The 19,423-nt window shown below is 37.2% G+C and overlaps 1 protein-coding gene across 1 annotated transcript; it reads left to right on the plus strand.

The window, feature by feature from the left end:
* Positions 1-516: 516 nt before the first annotated feature.
* On the plus strand, positions 517-4,325 carry cebpb (CCAAT enhancer binding protein beta). Its single transcript, XM_027166565.2, has 3 exons — positions 517-623; positions 817-855; positions 3,032-4,325. The coding sequence occupies exons 2-3, from the start codon at positions 827-829 to the stop codon at positions 3,822-3,824; spliced, it is 822 nt and encodes a 273-aa protein (XP_027022366.1). The 5' UTR covers positions 517-623; positions 817-826; the 3' UTR covers positions 3,825-4,325.
* Positions 4,326-19,423: the final 15,098 nt, after the last annotated feature.

The raw sequence follows: 19,423 nt of genomic DNA on the forward strand, positions 1-19,423 counted from the left end.
ATTATTCAGGTCATATTAACATTATTGACACGTCACTTATATTTGCATACAAACATAAAATGTCAAGAATTTTTAGGTTTTTCAATGTTTTGTGAGCATACACACACACACACACACACACACACACACACACACATATATATATATATATATATATATATATATATATATATATATATATATATATATATATATATATATAGAGAGAGAGAGAGAGAGAGAGAGAGAGAGAGAGAGAGAGACATATCCGTTTGTGTCCAAAATACTGCCCCACTTTCTATTCTATCATTCACGTAAGTGAATGATACACAAGTGTATTATGGTTATTCTGTACTTTATCTGTTTACACTAATTTAATACAGTCCTTTATGGGAGCCTTGGACAGTCTCCCAAATAGTTTAGTGAACATTTCTGCACATTGTGTTTTGCTCACTTGTAGATTATAGTGTACTCTGTAGTGTGTAGTATATAGTGTATCAGATCCTTCTGATTCTGACTCTGATTCTGATATACCATAAACTATACACTGTACAGAGTATTAGGCAGTATGCTGTAGCAGTAACCAGCTGTCAGTCCAGGTTTCTTAAAGGCCAGCCATTGTCTGAGAAAGAAAGATCAGATCTGTAAGTGTAGGAAATGTTCTAATTGCCTGCCTGTTTTGTTATTAATTTTTTTTTTAAACAGCTTATTTACGTTGTAAATGAGACATGTGACAGTTGTGTGTGTGTGTGTGTGTGTGTGTGTGTGTGTGTGTGTGTGTGTGTGTGTGTGTGTGTGTGTGTGTGTGTGTGTGTGTGTGTGTGTGTGTTTCCCCAGATTTTTCAGCATGGAAGAATATTTGAACATCTTGCCTGAGTAAGTCAACAAAGTGTGTAAGATGTAATTTTGAAAAAGTGTTAACATACTTCGTGTTAGATACTGACTGCATTGCGACATGTTTTGTTTAGTAGCAAATGAACAATATACAAAATATGCCCTTTAAAATGAATGCTGTTTATATGACTGTCACACACAATAGAGTAAATAAGTATACATGATATATCACAACAAACAAAAGCACGTAGAAGTTACATTTGCATATAAATTGAATATAATTTGCGACTTGACGCTAGATATTTATGCAGAGAATTTAAAGACGTATTTTCCAACAGTAACGCAAAGTCACCGCTAGGTGTCATTGTAGTAATTGTCTTTTAGGCTCTGACGCCCAACTTCAGCTCTTTGGATTTTACGCACACTTTCAATTCACTGATTATGTAAACTATGTAGATTATGTAAAGCCCCCTATGTAAAAAGGTATTGAATGACCTTTTATGTTTTTACAGTGTTGAATCAACTCTTCTAATAGTTATTTGTGTCCATCTGCAGACTCATCTGTAGTGTATCAAATCTATTCAGTTTATAATGCAAATTTAACATCAACCATATATCTATATATTCTACATTCACTGGCACTTAGCATTATTAATATTAAGTAGCTAACTAAAACAGAGTCTTTCATGCTGAAAAATACAGCTTAGTCTAACCAGCTACCAAAAATAAGGGCTGTCATTTGGGTCTGTCAGCATAGCTGACCTTTTACATGAAGTTAAGCTTGGACTAGGCACACAGTAGGTATGGGAAGTCATGAATGATGGCAAGAGCAATGTCAGCTTTACTCAAGAGGTTCAGGATTTCTATTCCTAGCCTGATGTATGATTGATAAATTAATCCACAGGACTATGAATTTGCAATAATAAAATGCCATTGTGTGTCGCTCCTTTGATTTAGAGTGCATTCTGAAATGTGCTTATAAAGTTACATTTTGTTTCATGTAAAACATTTTCTATTAAAACATTGATGAACTGGATTGTTAAAATTGGCGTCCTAAAGCAGGGTCCATGCAGATACAACCCAAACATAAATGATCATTTAAAAAACACTAAATGTGCTTAAAAGCATTTTCTTCTCTCGTTGTCTTATCTTCAGACAATCTTTATTGTATAATCTTGTATGTATGATATTGCAGTCTGAGACAGAATTTGGCCAAGATTTTATTGCCAGCATCTCATACAGTGTGATATGATAAGCTTGCTGTTATCGAACAATGTACAGAGGGCTTAAGATGATTGTTTCTGTCTTTGGACCATACTTACTTTATTTATACTTCTAAACACATTCTAATGATAAATTATATAATAATGGCTCTCCACTTTTTAGAAACAGTATCGAATTATTTTAATGGTTCAGGCTAATTTATTTATTTATTTTATAACTATAACCCACCTATCTGTGATTGACAGGTGTTTTTTTTAACTACTATGTTCCAGCAAATCTGCTTTTTGTGTGCTGTGAAGGACAGATACATGTAGGAAGGCAGTTTTACAATCCAGATATGGAAATATCACATTGTCTGTGTGCTTGATGTTATGTTATTGTATCATTCTGTTTTGTTTAACAGTCTAAATTGTGTAGACCTAATATCTGCCAAAGGGGCTGATCAAATTTTCTGATTAGAACCATATTGTGTTTGTTTCAGAATAGCTTAAACTTTCCAGTCCTTCGTTACACAGTGGGCTATTTTAGGCACAAGAGGATCGGATCAAGTTGATGTATATTTGATATGTTTGTTTGGTGTACTTTGTAGTAAGGGGAAAATGACATCCCACCTCTGTTAGCACAGAATGGCAGGTTTAGGCCGGTTTGCACTAGGAGCAGTTTTTCTTCTTCTTCTTACGACCCGCCCACTTCTGTAGCGCGTATAAATACACTTCCAAAACATGGGACTTGACAGCGCGTTCTTATACGAGCACGCGGCGTATATCAAGATTATCAGATCAGACTGATTTGGCAACTTTAAGAACTAGGGTTTCAGGAATATTCATACTGAAACGTTAATAGTGCTTGTTGCTTTTTGTTTTTGCGAGTTCGTGGGTGTAAACTTTTGTCAGGGCAATCAGCCCTTGCTTTAGCGTCCTGCCGCAATCCGGCGGGTGTTAAGATCCATGGAAGTGGTTGGTATTTACGAAAGGGACTGCCTTGCATTCCACAGCGGCCACAGTCTGAGTCCCGTCCACGGCGGCGTGTACAAACCCTCCACTGACTCGATGACGAAACTCGGCATCTCAGAGCAGGAGAAGGCGATCGACTTCAGCATCTACTTGGACTCCGCTCTACACTACCACCAGCCGGCAGTTAACGGCGAGGAGATCTTCAACGCGGACTTCTCAATCAGCGAGGACGCCAAGAGCAAGCGATCTGCTGCGGAGGCGCCCGCTTACAAGAGCTACACGTCACTGACTGAACGCGACGCCACCCGGAGCCAGTTGGGCTACCCAGAGATTCAGGAAACGCGCCTCGACACCGTTTTCAGCCCGGATTTCTTGGGCGCCTTCGGCAAAAGTCAGTGGCGAGGCGACGTGAACGAAGACCCTCGGATGGACGGATCGGGGGGCTTCGACATGCGCGCCTACCTACAGTACCAGTCGGCGCCCAGTGGAAGCCTGGGAAACATCTCCAACGCTTCTTCGTCGTGTTCTAGCCCGCCTGGAACGCCCGCTCCAAACAGCAATGCCAGATCGCCTCAATCGGGCGGTAAAATTCCATCTACAGGTAAAGGCAAGAAGAAGCTGGACAAGGACAGCGATGAGTACAGGATGCGGCGTGAGCGCAACAACCTGGCCGTGCGTAAGAGCAGGGACAAAGCGAAAATGCGCAATCTGGAGACGCAACACAAGGTGCTGGAGCTGGCGGCTGAAAACGAGCGTCTGCAGAAACGTGTAGAGCAACTGTCCCGAGAGCTGGCCACGCTGCGCAACCTGCTCTCCGCCACCGGCCAGTGCTAACGCTTGCTTCAACAACCTTTCTGCATAAGACTAAAAACATCGGTTCCAAAGAGTTCCATTTTTTTTGTTTGTTTGTTTTTTTTAACAAATGAGTCAATTTTGCCTGAAAATGACGAACAGTTCTTTTAAAAATGTTTACAAGAGCGAAAGAGTGTAAAGGGAACTGGCGCCTGGATTGCGCAACACTTTCTCTCATGCCCGATGACTGTGTCACTCTGGTGGTGTTGTGGAAGCCCGCTCATATTCATTGGTCTGTACAGTATTTTTGTACGGGTGAAATGTCTACTGTTTTAATGATACTCTGTTATTTAAATACCTTTTCCCCCCATAATCTGGGGCAGTGGCTGTCGAGGGAAGAGTTGTACTGCAGAGGTATGATGCAACGCATTGTAACAGTATTTGGCCATGCAATGAAGTAGTGTGCTAAAACAGAATAATGGTAGAAATCTTGTAATGTTATATAATATTTTATTGAATTAAATGATTTTTATTTCTTTTTGAGCTTGGTTGTCTGACTATTTTTTGTCTAATGGCGGTGACTCAAGACACACTTATATTTTCTGTGTGTAAAGACATATTTTGACACTTCAGATAGACAATGAAAAAAATACCATTCCGTATATAAAATCTAATCATTCAGTTAATGAGTTACTGGATTGTAGTTTGAATCCATTTTATTTGGTGATCATTTTAAGATTAATCATTAAGCATTAGAATATCAGTTACACTTTTATGATGTAAAAGCTTTTGGAGCCATATATATTGCAAATATTTGTTAATAAAACAGTAGTATCTGTTAAATGTAACATTTTCATAAGATGCCTTAGATTCAGAGGAGTTGGAAGAAAGCTGTTTTTTTTTACAGGTTTGTCCTTTGTCCATTTCGTGCAGCAGTAAAGCAGAATTATCTAAAGCACACAGGCATTGTCAATAGTGTACTGGGTTCAGTGCTCTCTCAGAGTTGGGGTCAAGGCTAGACTAGCAACGCCCCAAAACGACCAAGCTGTAGCTGCTGCTTCTCTAAACACACACTTGTTAATGTTAATATTATGGCAAACCTAAAAGTCCAAAGTAGCTTAGTTTTAGAAATCACATGAAAAAAAGGACAGAAAACTGAGCTTGTGTTCTAGTATAAAGATTCTGACCCACAAGATACAAAAAGGTCTTTTTTGGTCCTTAACCCTCAAGTTGTATAAAAATACTCAGTTGTATAAAAATGAGATAAAATGTAAGTCACTCTGGATAAGGGCATCTGTTAAATGCTGTAAATGCAAATGTCTTATTGGTAAATAAAATTTTTACTTGGTGTCAAAAGATTTAAGATGTCTATGTTTGGGCATTTCAAAATATCTCAACAGTCCAGAAATAAACATAAGATTTAAGATTAAGATTTAATCATCTTAATTAATGCTTTCATCATATTACTAACATAAAAACAGTTGTAATATGCAAAAGTAAAAAAAAAAGAAGGCCTAGGTTGTAATTAACCACACATGAGCCAGTGCTCTGGGCCTTAATAAACTTCTCCATTATGAGCCAATAAAACCCATTTTCTGGCAATTTCTTGCTTAAAGTGTAATGATGGCCACATATTTCCATCCACGTTATCAAATAAACAAACATGCACAGAGGTTTTCAGAAGCACTGATATTAAAACTGCATGATCAAATCTTAAAAGGTGTTGCATCACAGCACAAAAGATCGCTTAAATGAGAAACTTGGCATTGAGATAATATTGTCGATTAAAGTTTTTTGGATAGCAAGGTAGTTGAACCTGTTTATTTTACTGGGGTTGCCAGCGGTGTGCGCATATCTGACCCTGTAGGTAAAATACTCTCAGAGCTGCTGTGTGAGAGTGAGGGCAGAGGAACCAGATGGACAGGTGCTCAGTGGCACATGCACATGAAAAAGAGAAGAAGAGAAGAAAACACCTCACACACCCAACTTTAGCCCTTCAGGTCATCACCATGACAATCAAGGGTGGGATAGTGAGAGAGGGGAGGGGGTGGAGGGGGGATGGGGTCATCCATATCTGTGACACTTTAAGATATTATTAATATATAATATAACATTTGTTAAAAATAGCATATTGTATGTAAAGTTATATGTAATGTAAATATTATAAAACTAAACTACCATCTTTTTTGTCTAAACATTCTTCACAAAGCAAGAGAGGAAAATCATTGGCATTTCTTAAACCTAGTTAACATTATACAGAATATTAATAAAACAAAGTCATTGAAGTTAATTTATAATGGATCATTTATCACTGTATTACATTTGGACACACAGAAGCAGGCCTTGGTGACTTAAAAGGTTTAAAATACCTAAAAAATTCTAAAATTCTTTAAGTTTAATTCTTTAATATTTTTTCTTAAACTTAATCTTCAGGAGTGAGGGCAGTGATACTATTGCTGCCTCACAGCTCCAAAGTTCCTGGTTTGATCCTGAGCAATCTGTGTGAAGTTTCACCTGTTCTCCCTGTTTCAATGTGTTTCATCTGGTTTCCTACCAACTCCCAAAACTAGTAGGTGGATTAACAACTTCGAATTGCACTTAGGTGTGATTATTTGTGTGCATGGAGCGCTGATGAGCTGACATCCAATCCAGGACATATTTCTGTATCATGCTCTATGGTTTGGCTTGAGATCCACCAAGGTAATACTGTGGTTGCAAAAGATTAGATTAATTTCAGCATTACACTTCTGTACCAGCTAGGCCTAGGTTTGGCTATGTTTATTTAGCTTTAAATAATAAAAATTAAAACAATCTTTACATTTTTATTTTATTTAGAGAGTGTCATACCATAAGAAAAATGTTAAAAGGGTATTGATTTTTGTTTGACAAAAAATTGGTGGAATAAACTAACAGGCCTGGTGACCTGTCATTGTTTTTGCATAAGGTGCATTTCACAACACTTCCCATTCTGGAGTAGAAAAGCAGAGTAGCTGTGTGTTGCTCAATGCCACTTCCTTCTCCTTCAAAGTAGCCTTTTTCTGTTTCCCAACCATCACAAGCACCACTCAAAAACAGCTACTACACTGATGCAAAAATTAGACTTAGACCAAAAGAACAATAACACGGATATGTTACCAAGCACATTTTACCAAATCATATAGAATTTGAATAAGCATTTGCCATGATATTGAATCATGCATGTAAAATGATAATGGTATTTAAAAAAACTAACAAACTTACAGAATTATTTAAGCCACACAGTGATAGTAAACCTTCAATTAAACGTTAGTGCCCTAATTTTCATTTTCATGTCTAAACAATGAAGTGGCAGAAGCAATATTCCTCAACTACAAAAAAAAAGTTCTAGAGCTAGTCTAAGCTACAAGAATTAGTAGAATGTACAATATATTTGGTTATGTTGGTTTTAATTCAACTTTAGCAGGAATGACTATATTCTTGTATATTAGTTTCCTATAGACATTTATACTTTTTTAGGTAGAATTTGATTCATTTACATATTTTGTGTTATCAAAGGCATCGCAAGAACATATGACCCAGTGATCCAAAGCAGCAATGATGTGGTGTGATAAAATAATAATAATATCCTAGAAAATCAATTCCCACCTCTTTATTCGCACAGGCTGCAGATCCATAAATTTCAGAGCTCTTTCGAGCAGTAAAAGAGAATAGGTAACCTGATGCACATTAAATGTGTGAGTGTGTGAGTGAATGAGAGTGTGTGTGCCCTGCGATGGGTTGGCACTCCGTCCAGGGTGTATCCTGCCTCGATGCCCGATGACGCCTGAGATAGGTACAGGCTCCCGTGACCCGAGAAGTTGGGATAAGCGGTAGAAAATGAGAGAGTGAGTGATGCACATTAAATCATGCTCTTTTTTAACTTTTGTGTAGACTTTATAGAAGCCATTTTTATTGAATGAACAGTGTGTTCGTAATCAGTGTCTTTCTTTAAGAAATACTTGTAGGCTGAGTTTGTCTTTGATGTCAAGAGCTAATCTTATTAAAGCTAGTTTAAAAAAAAACCCATCGAAAGTAATCATCTCTCCTGTAGTTGCCCTATAGTTAACTCCATTTTCACTTAAAAAATAGGAAGCTGGGAAACTTGTTTTCTGAATCAGCGAGTCATTCTCACAGAGGCAGAACTGAGCATAATGTATTTTTCCATCTTTAATTACGTTTCTAACTTTTCTTCCACCGTGTAAAAATGCTGATATGTACACTTCAAGCCTTATTAAGACCACTGCATCCTGTGAACCTATGGGTACACGAAGCACACGACATCTTGGACTTTCCAACCCTCTGGCACACGATGGGTCAATCACCGGAAGCGGTTTATTAAGCCCTGCCCCCTGGAGTCATGCTTGTGTCCGTGTCTTAAGCGCGCGCACTCTGGGTTTTCCCACATGATCATTCCTACACGAGCGTCTCCTCCTGGACAGAAAGCCACGCCTACTTTTGTTCCCGACTGGAGTTTACCGGCAGTGTCGGTACTCGTGGTCGTAAACGGTTGTTGCGTAAATCTTTCCTCATGCAAAACAAACCAATATCTCCTGCAGCCCACACGCTGAGACGAGCTCCAACACTCTAACACTCCAATGCTTTTTTTTTTAAGAGGAAATACATTCCATCTCCAGGCTCCTGACTGCTATTCCAGGAAGTCATCTCTCTAGGAAGGTCGTGGTTGAGTTAGGACTGATTAATCTTGGCGAAATAAACGTTTTAAGAGAACACTGTAGTTCAGTTTCCCCCCCAAAGCTTCAGCTTTAACAGACTTTTAGTAAGTGGTTAGACAGACTTCTCTATTTTAAGACATTTTTATGTTCTTTCACCATTCAAAGCCACGTCCCCCCCCCCCCACACACACACATACTGAAAAGATAGATAGAGGTTTTATTCATCCCAATGGGAAATTCACACAAACTTAGCTATTTCAAACTAGTTCAAACTGAATAACATAACCTAAATTTGTGATTTAGTAAACTATGTCCAGACACAAACTAGGATTTCTTGTTATATAGTGTACCAAAATCACACACTGTAACCAGGATCAACATTACTTTGGCCCAAATTGCAGAAATGTATCACAGACAATAAATAAAAAAAAATCAATTTGCCAAATAAAATATCAAATTAGCCACAAATCATTTCATGTTATCAAGGTAAATGTTTACTGTACAAGACAAGTAAATCAAGTTTCAGATTTACATTCATTATTTACATAATTTAGCAGACCCCCTTATCCAGAGTGACACAATTTATTTCAATTTATACAACTGAGCACTTGAGGGTTAAGGACCTTGATCAGGGGTCCAGCAGTGGCAGCTTGGTGGACCTAGGATTCAAACTCATGACCTTTCCATCAATAGTCCAACATCTTAAACTCTAGGCTACAACATCCCACATTATACTCTGTTTTCAATAAAGTAGTGATAATAAATCATGTTATTAATAAAACCTTAGAACTGTTATTAGTGAAAATTAATAAACTAACATTAATTATACATTTATTTAAAAATAAGAAGCTTAGTCTAACTTGATTTGATAAGTTACTACATTTCGCAAGTTGTTCAGCATTATTAGGAGCTGTAAATGTATAAGCATTCTAATTGAACACCAAGTGCCTTCATAATCACTCACATAGTATGTCATGTCATATGTTTTTTTGTGTACTCCCAGATTTATATCAAAGCTATGTCAGTTACTAGCCTGTAATATTTGCATTGCACACCACTGCTGATCTGAGGTCAGTTGTTAACCAGTCATCACAGCTGATTGAATAGTATCGGCATGCAAGTATTTTTCCACATACTGATCTACATTCTGTCATCACTTAACTGGAGGGAAAAACTTCCAAAGAAGTCCTGGCAGTGAGGTCTTCAAATAATTCTGAGCATGTCTACATTAATAAACTGACATGAGCACTAAAATATGTATAAGACAAAATATCTGTGGATAATGAATTCTAAATAACCAAATGTGTCTTCCTTTTGTGGAAATATACATACATACTAGTGGTAAAAAGACATAAAACATATGTAAACATCCTGTCTAAATGCACACACAATCAAATTGTGGGAACAGAGAACATGTTTCAAATGAGATAAATAGAGGGTGTTCACTATCTTATGCAGTCAAACTTGTCCAAATAAGAATTTTAAATCATTACAGAACTCATGACAGGCCAAGTCAGCTTTCTGCATCATGTCTCATGAGGTCTCCAGCTGTGATTCATATTTGCCACACAATCATCAATTTCTTTTGATACAAAAGTCAAAACTGCAACAATAAAAATGATTAAATAAATTGAAATACATTGAAATAAATCGAAATACAGAAAAAAATACATTTCTGCCAAAAAGGTTGTTAAAGGCCAGGAATATAGGTAGCAAGTTATTATAGACAGTCAACAGTCAAATCAAAATATGTAGCACCCTTCAAGAGAATGAGCAAAAAATTATTGTATATATTATGTATATATATATTGTAATTTTGCATGAATGCATTAAATTACATGAAAAATCCATTAAAACAGCTAGATCATCTTTTTATGTTAAATTTTAGTATATTTCAATATGAGAATGTTTACAGCCAAACAAACAAAGTATGTTTTAAAGTGAAAATTATAAAAGAAGGAGAACTACTGGCCCCTGATGTGGGCCTCCCTGTTCAACCATAGCATTATTTTTAATTTTTTTTTGGTGTGTAGTATTGGAGGTCGGGGGATTGTAACATTAAAATGTCTTTTGCCAAAATACCAAATTACATTTTTAGAATGGGTGAAATATTTAAAACAGTACAAACACTATGTGTCTTGCACTTGTATAACAATAACATTGCATGGTTTTAAAAGGTTTAATGTGCTCAAAAGCCTTAGTCATGCATAAAAAAGATAAATATTGTGTTGCCAAATAGCCAGCAGTCATGCCATGCAAAATGTAGATCATTATACAGATATTTCACCAACTGACTCCTAAATTGAAAGTGAAGCACTGTAAGAGAATAGAAGGAGTAAAGTGACAGTGTTTCTATGCTCTGTAGTATCGATTATTGTTTTTTTAGCAATGATAACACATACACAGATAAGAAAGTATCTGAGCATGGACAGAGTATTTTGAAAGCCAATTGGACAAAATCTTGACATTCTCAAAGACACAACAAGAGTCTTGTTCAAGGTTCATAGTGCCCTCAATACAACAAAATAAAGAAGATTTCTGCAATTTATCACAACACCTTACAGCAGAGATTCATCTGATATGCATGGGAAAATTTTGTGCTTTCTGTCACTGACTTGGTGGAAAATCTACAACATTTCACCTGTTACTGCAATATTATACAAATGTGTAGCTAGTGCTACATTATATATTACCTCGTAACCCTTATGGTTTATATGTCAAAGTTCAATTTGGTTAGAAGTCATAATTTGACTGTGCAATTCATCAGGGAACCTTTGCCTTGAAAGTGAGTTCTAGCAATATTCTTCCCTGTTTCTTTCTAACATTTGGTCTGTTTAGTGTTACCAAGCAGAATTAAGTGATCTTCGAGCGAGCTCATTCATATGACTTTAAGAAAAACCGCAGCGTGTCCACGGCAGGCGGAAGTCCGGTTTTTGGCGGTGCCATTGTCGGGAACTCAGGCATCTACACTGTCCGTAAGAGGAGGAGCTCTGACCCTCCCTTATACAGGCCCAGATTTCAACACACAATTTACTTCTCTTATTCTGGCCATAGTGGCCATGTAGCACCAGCGTCCTCTTGACGTGTCGTGAGGCCTCAAGGTTCGCATCATAAGGCCCAAGGTTGAGCAATAGCATGCCTTCCTGTTCTTACAACACTGGGGAGCAGAGATGCAACCCCAAGGAGCACTGAAAGAGTGTGTCATGTCCTTAGATTAGGCATCTTCATATCTCATCCAAAAATGGCCTCTGTGGGTGCAAGAATTCATTCCAGAATTTATAGTTGATTGGAACCGGAAAGAACTGATTAAACAAACAGAAACAGGTCTGACGTCTGACTGGTTGAAATGAAAGCCTGAAGCCACACCAGCACTCGGTGGACAAGATTGAAGACAGCAGCTGTAAATGATACATCATGTGTGAATATGCCCCATGTACATACAACTGCGTTCACAAAGTATGGAGTTCATGTATTTGCTCTGAGATTGACAGATGAAGTTGTCCAAGTCCAATTTTGACATGCAGCATGTATCAGTAGCTCAAATGAACCCACAATAGTGAGTGTTAATGTCATTTTGAAATAGGTATTAGGCCAAATTGGGTAAGTGACGCACATTGTTAAGCTGTAGCTCAGACAGGAGGATGTAATTGACAACTGTGACAGGAGATTAAGTGATTCATATTTCAGAATAATCCATCATGAACCATATGTGAAAAAATCACACAAGCCTTGAGGCAATGACTATTAATCATTTGTAAGACAGTTGTCTCGAACAATGAGCACCTACACCTGTATTTTTTCATAGTTTCAGAAACTGACTTAGACAGAAAGCAACCAAGGAATAATTGTTAACTATTGTTAAAAATTCAAATCAACTTAAAGTTTTACACTTGAGACAGACGTCTCAACTGTTAGCTGAGGCACCTCAAAGTGTTCCATTAGATAGGGGCACACATGCATTTGCAGCACTGATCTGTGTTTCTGGTTCAGAGCTACGCTGCTCTTGCCACAGCACTAACGTAAAGGTATAGAGAGGTTTGTGTCTGATGTCATCGTCCCTCGCACTATGAGAGAGGAAAACAGTGCAGGTCGCTCAAAATAGGCCACTTTCACAATCAGATCAGGCTGATGTCGGCTTTTGTGTGTAAGAATGCATGTGGGTACGAAAAAAACACGTCTCAAAAACTCACGTGGTGGAATCTCAACCGTCTGCCCACAATGTGATATTGGATCTCTTCCTTCCTGTGTAGATAATGCAAATGGGAGGAAGAAATAAAGAAAAAGAAAGGGCTTTGCATTGCAACACAAACCTGATCAAGTGAGTCATAACTATTTTGATAGGTCCCCTCTTCAACAGGTACAATGGTTTGGCTTATTAAAATTGGACTTGAAATCACAGAAATACAATGGAATTTGTATTTGGAATTATTTAAGGAAAAGACACAATTTTTCTGTCTGGGGTATATTTTAAAACGGGATGCTGACAAGTTAGGTTTGATTGTTTTCGCTTTACGTCTGTTGTTACTTCTTCTTCAAAAAGAAAGTAAACCTATAGGTAAACTGGCATACAAATCATGAGCAGTTTACAAGAAACCACTCTACACATTTTTGGTCTAAGATTCTATTTGACGGCCCCCCAACAGCCCCCAAACAGCCAGAACTAATAAGTAAGAATTATCAGGATATCTTATTGCATACAAGTATATGTATGTCATGATCTTCCAACAAAAACACAAAAGTCAAGATGCAGTATTTTTTTAATAAATATTCTTTCATACAGCAATTCCTTGTGGTTCTTTGTGTGGTTTATATAATAGATGATCTACTATTAACAGCCTGTGACTATAGAGCTACAGTTATACTGTCCTTAAAAGCTGACTCTCGTAATCTCTTCTTTTTTTTTTTTTTTTTGACGGGGTGAGTTTACTTTTACTTACATTCTAGGCATTTCAGGATAAAATTCCTTGGCACACACAGTCTACTACAACTTTCTTCTGGACCAAATCCCTGTTGGTCTCAGTAAACTCTATGTGTTTTTTGCACTCTCCTCCCCTCATATCAGCTCAGAGTCAGCATCAGCAGCACGACTCATATGAATGAAAATTTTTATCAAGGATTGAGGTGGTTGTCCTTATTACCACTGCTAACTTAAATTAGCATTTTTGTTTGTTTGTTTGCACTTTTTCTGAAGTAATTTACACCTAGTCATTTAATGCATCAGCATTGACTATGGATAGGTTTTTTAACATGCAAAAATGCAGGTTTATGCAAGTACAAATACGCAACAAGTGGGAGTAATAAGATAATTTATATATTACCGATGTGCAACTGGTATTCCAGTTTATCCCAAAGGTGTTCCGTTGAATTTAGGTCAAGGCTATTTGCAAGCCACTTGACCAGTCTCCATGGGCTTTGCTTTGTACACAAAGGCATTGTTATGTTTAGATGTGTTTGGGTCCCTTAGTGTCACTGAGGGGAAATTGCAATTCTATAGCAGACAGTGAAATCCTAGAGAATTATATTTCCAACTTTGTGGCACCAGATTGGGGAAGACCCGCTTAGGGTTGTACTGTAATGGTCAGAGGTGCACAAACATTGTGCCATATAGTGTATGTTACATTGGCAAGCAAAGGTATCTAGACCCAAAGGGGAATTATACACAAATTGGAATTTAGGAGTTAAACTTAGTGTTTGGTTAAAATACTTTCAGTATTAATTCCCTTTAGGAAACCAAAACCTGCTCATCTGTACATTCTGCATTACTATTTAAAAAAATTCCATGATTACCAGAGTTCAGCCTTTTGGTTTAGCTTCCTTTTGGGTGCTGAGTCTGCTAAGGAAGTGAACTCCAATACAAATAGTATTTCTTCTTTCACATCATATAAGCCACATTTTAAAATGTAAATATTTAACTGTTTTTAGTAGATTTGCATTTTAAATTCATATCACATTGTCTCCTCAGCTGAAATGTTTTAAATCTTTACATTTAAGGTTTAACATCCTGGTCTATTACTCCTGACTTTTATAATATAATATTTGCTAAATCATTTTGTTATGGTTTCTCATGGGTACCAGGTTACATACTGTAGACGTTAAAGCCACTTCACACTGGAAGTGCTGCTGGAGCATTTTAGTTCTTCATCCCATGGAACAGACACACTTCTCTTTTAACAAATATTTTATTCCAAAACAGCTCAATAAGGCCTGTGACTCATGTCCATTAAAACGCAACCTTAACCACCCTTTTGCGTTGTTTTCACATGATACACATACATAGAATTATTCACAAATAACATAACATATCATATCATAACAAAAGGGCAGTGGGTAGGGTACCAATTCACAGGTCCAGGATCCCACATTATGATTCTGAGCTTAGCATGTTCTGACTGCTAGATGGATTGATTGGCTATGCTAACAATGGATTGGCATCCCATCCAGCGTGTGTTTCTGACCAGAATAAACCAAGGACTACCAAAAAAAACTGACCAATATAATGGATTTTGAAGTTGAATGAATGAATGAATGCATGACATAAATAGTAAACAAAAATGAATATAATCTCAGTCTTATATCATCTCTTTAAAGTGTTGTAATTACAGCTGCCCTAACTTTGCCTTTCTCCCTTTGCATCCCCAGATTTATAATGTTGTTTGTTTTTTCACTTTTTTCTATACCAGAAATCAAAAGTAAATATCAGTTCTAACTAATAAAAAGGTCAAAGGTCTAGCTCACTTTTAAAAACCCTCTTTCCATACCACAGTTAGAAGTCTCAATGAGGGATTTGTGATATGTCTCATTCAGTTGTGTTGCCTGCACCCCCTATGGTTAATTTCAGACAGACTGATGCAATCTGAGAAAGATCTCCCGTAATTCAAGTCCACATCAGAAAAGGAGGAAGAAGTCTTTTTCTTGGACTGCTCAGCCTTTTCTGGCATATTTCTATTTGCCACACCTAAGGAAGTATATCAACTGAGTCATGCTCATCTGAGAATTAAGGCATAGGTCAACCTCTGTCAGATCATAAAGATAAATGGGTAATGAACAAATCAGAATACAGAAAGACAAAATACAATTTACAATTCCACTTTCAAAGTTAAAGAGCCTATTACCAGTCCAGTATAGCAGTAATGTTAAAGGGTTGTGCGGATAACCGAGCTTCAGTATGTGACTCATTGCATGTTTGTAGCCATGACACTTAGAGCCATAGACACACACATATTACAGTACGTGACTTCATGCACACACAAACACACAGTGGGTATGCTATGGTAGAACCAACAGGAAGTTGTGTGTATGTGTGGGAGTGACGCTTTGAAAGGACATGTTACACACCCACACCTTCCGACATTTTTCACCTGCCCATGTGCACTGTGCCTCTTTTCATAGCTTACCTGAGATTTATTGCGGTTTCTCCCACATACGGTTTCTAAGAAGGTGCGAGTTAAATACTCACCATAGTAATGTAGTTTTGCACATTTAATTAATTCCATCCATGGGCAAAACCCCAAGATCCAAAACACATAAGCTTAACAATAACAGTTGTGAGTTTTGCATGCTTAAATGTTAGCTCAACTTCTCTGGGATTAGATAGATGGATAAATACATACCTACATACCTACATACCTACATACCTACATACATACATACATACATACATACATACATACACCTTAGAAATATACCTATAACTTTCAGCAAATATGATAAGTGCTATTCAGGCATAGGTGTCCACATGTCTGAATCTCTATTTATGAGGTCTTTAGGAAGCTGGGCTCATACTAAAGAATCCTAGTGTATTTAAAATATCAGGAAATGCACATATACCTGTAAGAGTTTTTATTTTATCTCTTTCTCAAATGTAATCATTTCATAAAACCTACCCGGCTGGGACATCTGATGTGTCTGTGCATAGCAGATAGTATTAGTAATTATAATATTCAAATGTAAGCAGTTCATGTGAAATGCAGATGGACTTGATGTGTCAGCAACAGACAGGAAAAGCCAAGCACATAGATTTGTGTTTGTATAACTTCGCCTCTGCAATCATTAAAGCTACACAGAATTTTGAGGTTACTAAAGGTAATTAGATTCGTCTGTGATAGTCATTTTTATAAAACTTTGTAATGCTTGCTCCAAAATAGCATATTTTTGTACTGCAAATGACAGCACTTTTTTTTAAAGCATTAAGAACTTTTAGAAAGACATTTTTGGACTCAGTAAGAGACACTGTGCACACACACACACACACACACACACACACACACACACACACACACACACACAAACATATGTACACATGAATGCACATAACTGTTACCCTATTAGACCATATTATCATATTTCTCTGACTGTGACTCTTAAGTGTGTTTGAGTGTCTGTATAAAAATGAAAATGTTTTGTAGCCTCATTAATGTTCACACCTCTGCATTTTTAAGCAATGGTAAAATGCATGCTAACTCTGAAATATTTAAGCAGTGTTAGAATAACATGCAACTACATACATAAGGACAAGGGTTCAAACTGTCAATAGGAAACAGGATTGACTATCTAGTGAACACTCAAACTGGTTAGATCTGGTTGAGGTCATTATAATGATTGTGGTGGTCTCTTGTGTCAGCAAACTACCGTAGCATTTTTTTGTTTACAATCCTAAGCCAGTACAAACACAGTCACACATATGCATGTGCTTGTACAAAATACGTCAGTGATAAAAGGAAGGAAGTGTTATGTCGGCTGAAGGGGAAGCACCTTTCTCAGCAAGTAACCAATTGCATTTCAGTGACGAAAGCCAAATAGGCTACTTGTGAGCGTGTGACGGAGGACAAAACCTGTCGCTATGGAAGCACGTCTCAAATATATTGAGATGTGGTTAGAGGGCACCCTCAAAACAACATGAACTTACCTCATGCTTGTTCCATCTGTTTATGTCCTTAAAAAATGTGTCAAATTGTGGTTGGACTTTTAAACCATAGTGGGCCATTAGAAGTGTACATGCAGTGGGACTGTTTTCCAATTGTTGAACATTTCTATTGTTTGTTTTTTACATTGTTTCTTGAGTAATATCTGTTAAAATCTGGTGCTTTTAGGTTTCACTCTCTATATTTGGCCTTTAACTTGATTTGAGCTGACAGATGTGTAGGCAATAATCCAAACAGGGCAGTACACATGAGAAGTGGGTTGCACTATCACCTAACATCTTCAGCCTCCATGGTTTGATCCTGAGCTTAAGATACTGTTTTTGTTGAGTTTTGCATGTTCTCCTTGTGTCCATGAGGGGTTTCTTCAGGTTTTCTGGTTTTCTTATAACTCCAAGAAACATGCCAGTGGGTGAATTGTCCCTAGGTGTGAATGTGTTGTGGTGCCCAATAATGGACTAAAGCCCCACCTAGGACTGATTCCCAGCTTGCAGCTGAGATACCCTGATTCCTCAACTCAATGTTGAGATACCCTCTGGATCCAGTGATTCAGTTGATCAAATGCTCCAAATATCCAACCTATAGAAAGACACAATATATATATAATAGTAGCCTATATGCCCCATCACAATATTCAAGTTAGGAGACACTGACTTATAAAAGTTTAATGAACACTTTGAAAGTCCTCTGGGAGTTTCCATTGTGCTGTACTGTAAAAATATGTCCTGTTGCTGAACAAGTAGAGCTGTGTGACTGCAAATGCCTCTTGTCTCAGAGGAACACAATGTGTATGTGTTTGTGTATGTATACAAGCTGAGACAGCAATGCTTTCGATATTTCAACTGGTTTCGTTTTCCAGGAGTTTCCACAATCATTCATTCCCAGGAAGTCTTCCAGATGAAGGAGGGTGAAGTGTGGAAAAGAAGAGCAATAATGAAAGCAGAATGGGTAACAAGACCCTGCCGAGAGATGGGGGTGTGGCTTTGGAAAGAGAGAGAGAGAGTGAGAGAGAGAGAGAGAGAGAGAGAGAGAGAGAGAGAGAGAGAGAGAGAGAGAGAGAGAGAGAGAGAGAGAGAGAGAGAGAGAATGTAAAAAAAAAATACATTCAGTCTATGGTGTCCTCTTAAAAGTTTGGAAATTCCAGATTAATGAATAACTTAAGGCACTGGTGGAGAGGACTGACTTGGCTACACATATGATCTGCGGCTGTGTGACAAACCAAAGTGACACACACTCACACACACAAGTACACACACATATCTATTAGCCCTATCTGACCAAAGTAAAAGCTAACACACTTTGCCCTGCAACAGCGTCTATCAATTTCACCCTTAGGTTTTCATGGACAAGTATTTTTTATTTCTTAATTCTGCCACTTTTGCAAATGAAAATTTCATATTTTGCCCAAGACAATTATATCTTAGGCAGCAACAAAATAAACAAACAAACAAATAAATAAATAAACAGTAGTATAGAAATCATCAGGTTTCCATATCAGTAGTTTTCAGTTAGTAGTTTGACCCATAGGTATAACAGAAAACAGTTTTGCTCAATCAACAGTGATTAGTGATTTTATCTTGACAACTTATGCTAATATTTTCTGAACTATATTTGAGTGAAAGAAATTTGTGTAACACAAATAATTGCTTTACATTTCACCAGTACACAGAGTATTATTTATTATCTGAAATCAATCATAATATGAAAAATTCGAAGAATGTTCTTATAGGTACTATATATAGGTACTTTGTAGGTACTATATATATATATATATATATATATATATATATATATATATATATATATATATATATATATATATAGGTACTTTGTTACCTGTTATCCTCACTGGATAAATCAAAGCACATGAGCAAACTTTTGTCAACAAAGCAGATTGACGTTATTGATGTTGGACTGTTCATTTGTGTGACTTAGAAGAGATAGGGGGGTGTGTGTATATAGCACAAGACAGAGCATGGCAGATGACATTAAAAGTGATGAGTAATAGTACAGGAAATACAAATTGCCATCT

Source organism: Tachysurus fulvidraco, chromosome 14 (assembly GCF_022655615.1).
Source record: "Tachysurus fulvidraco isolate hzauxx_2018 chromosome 14, HZAU_PFXX_2.0, whole genome shotgun sequence".
Lineage (NCBI taxonomy): Eukaryota > Metazoa > Chordata > Actinopteri > Siluriformes > Bagridae > Tachysurus > Tachysurus fulvidraco.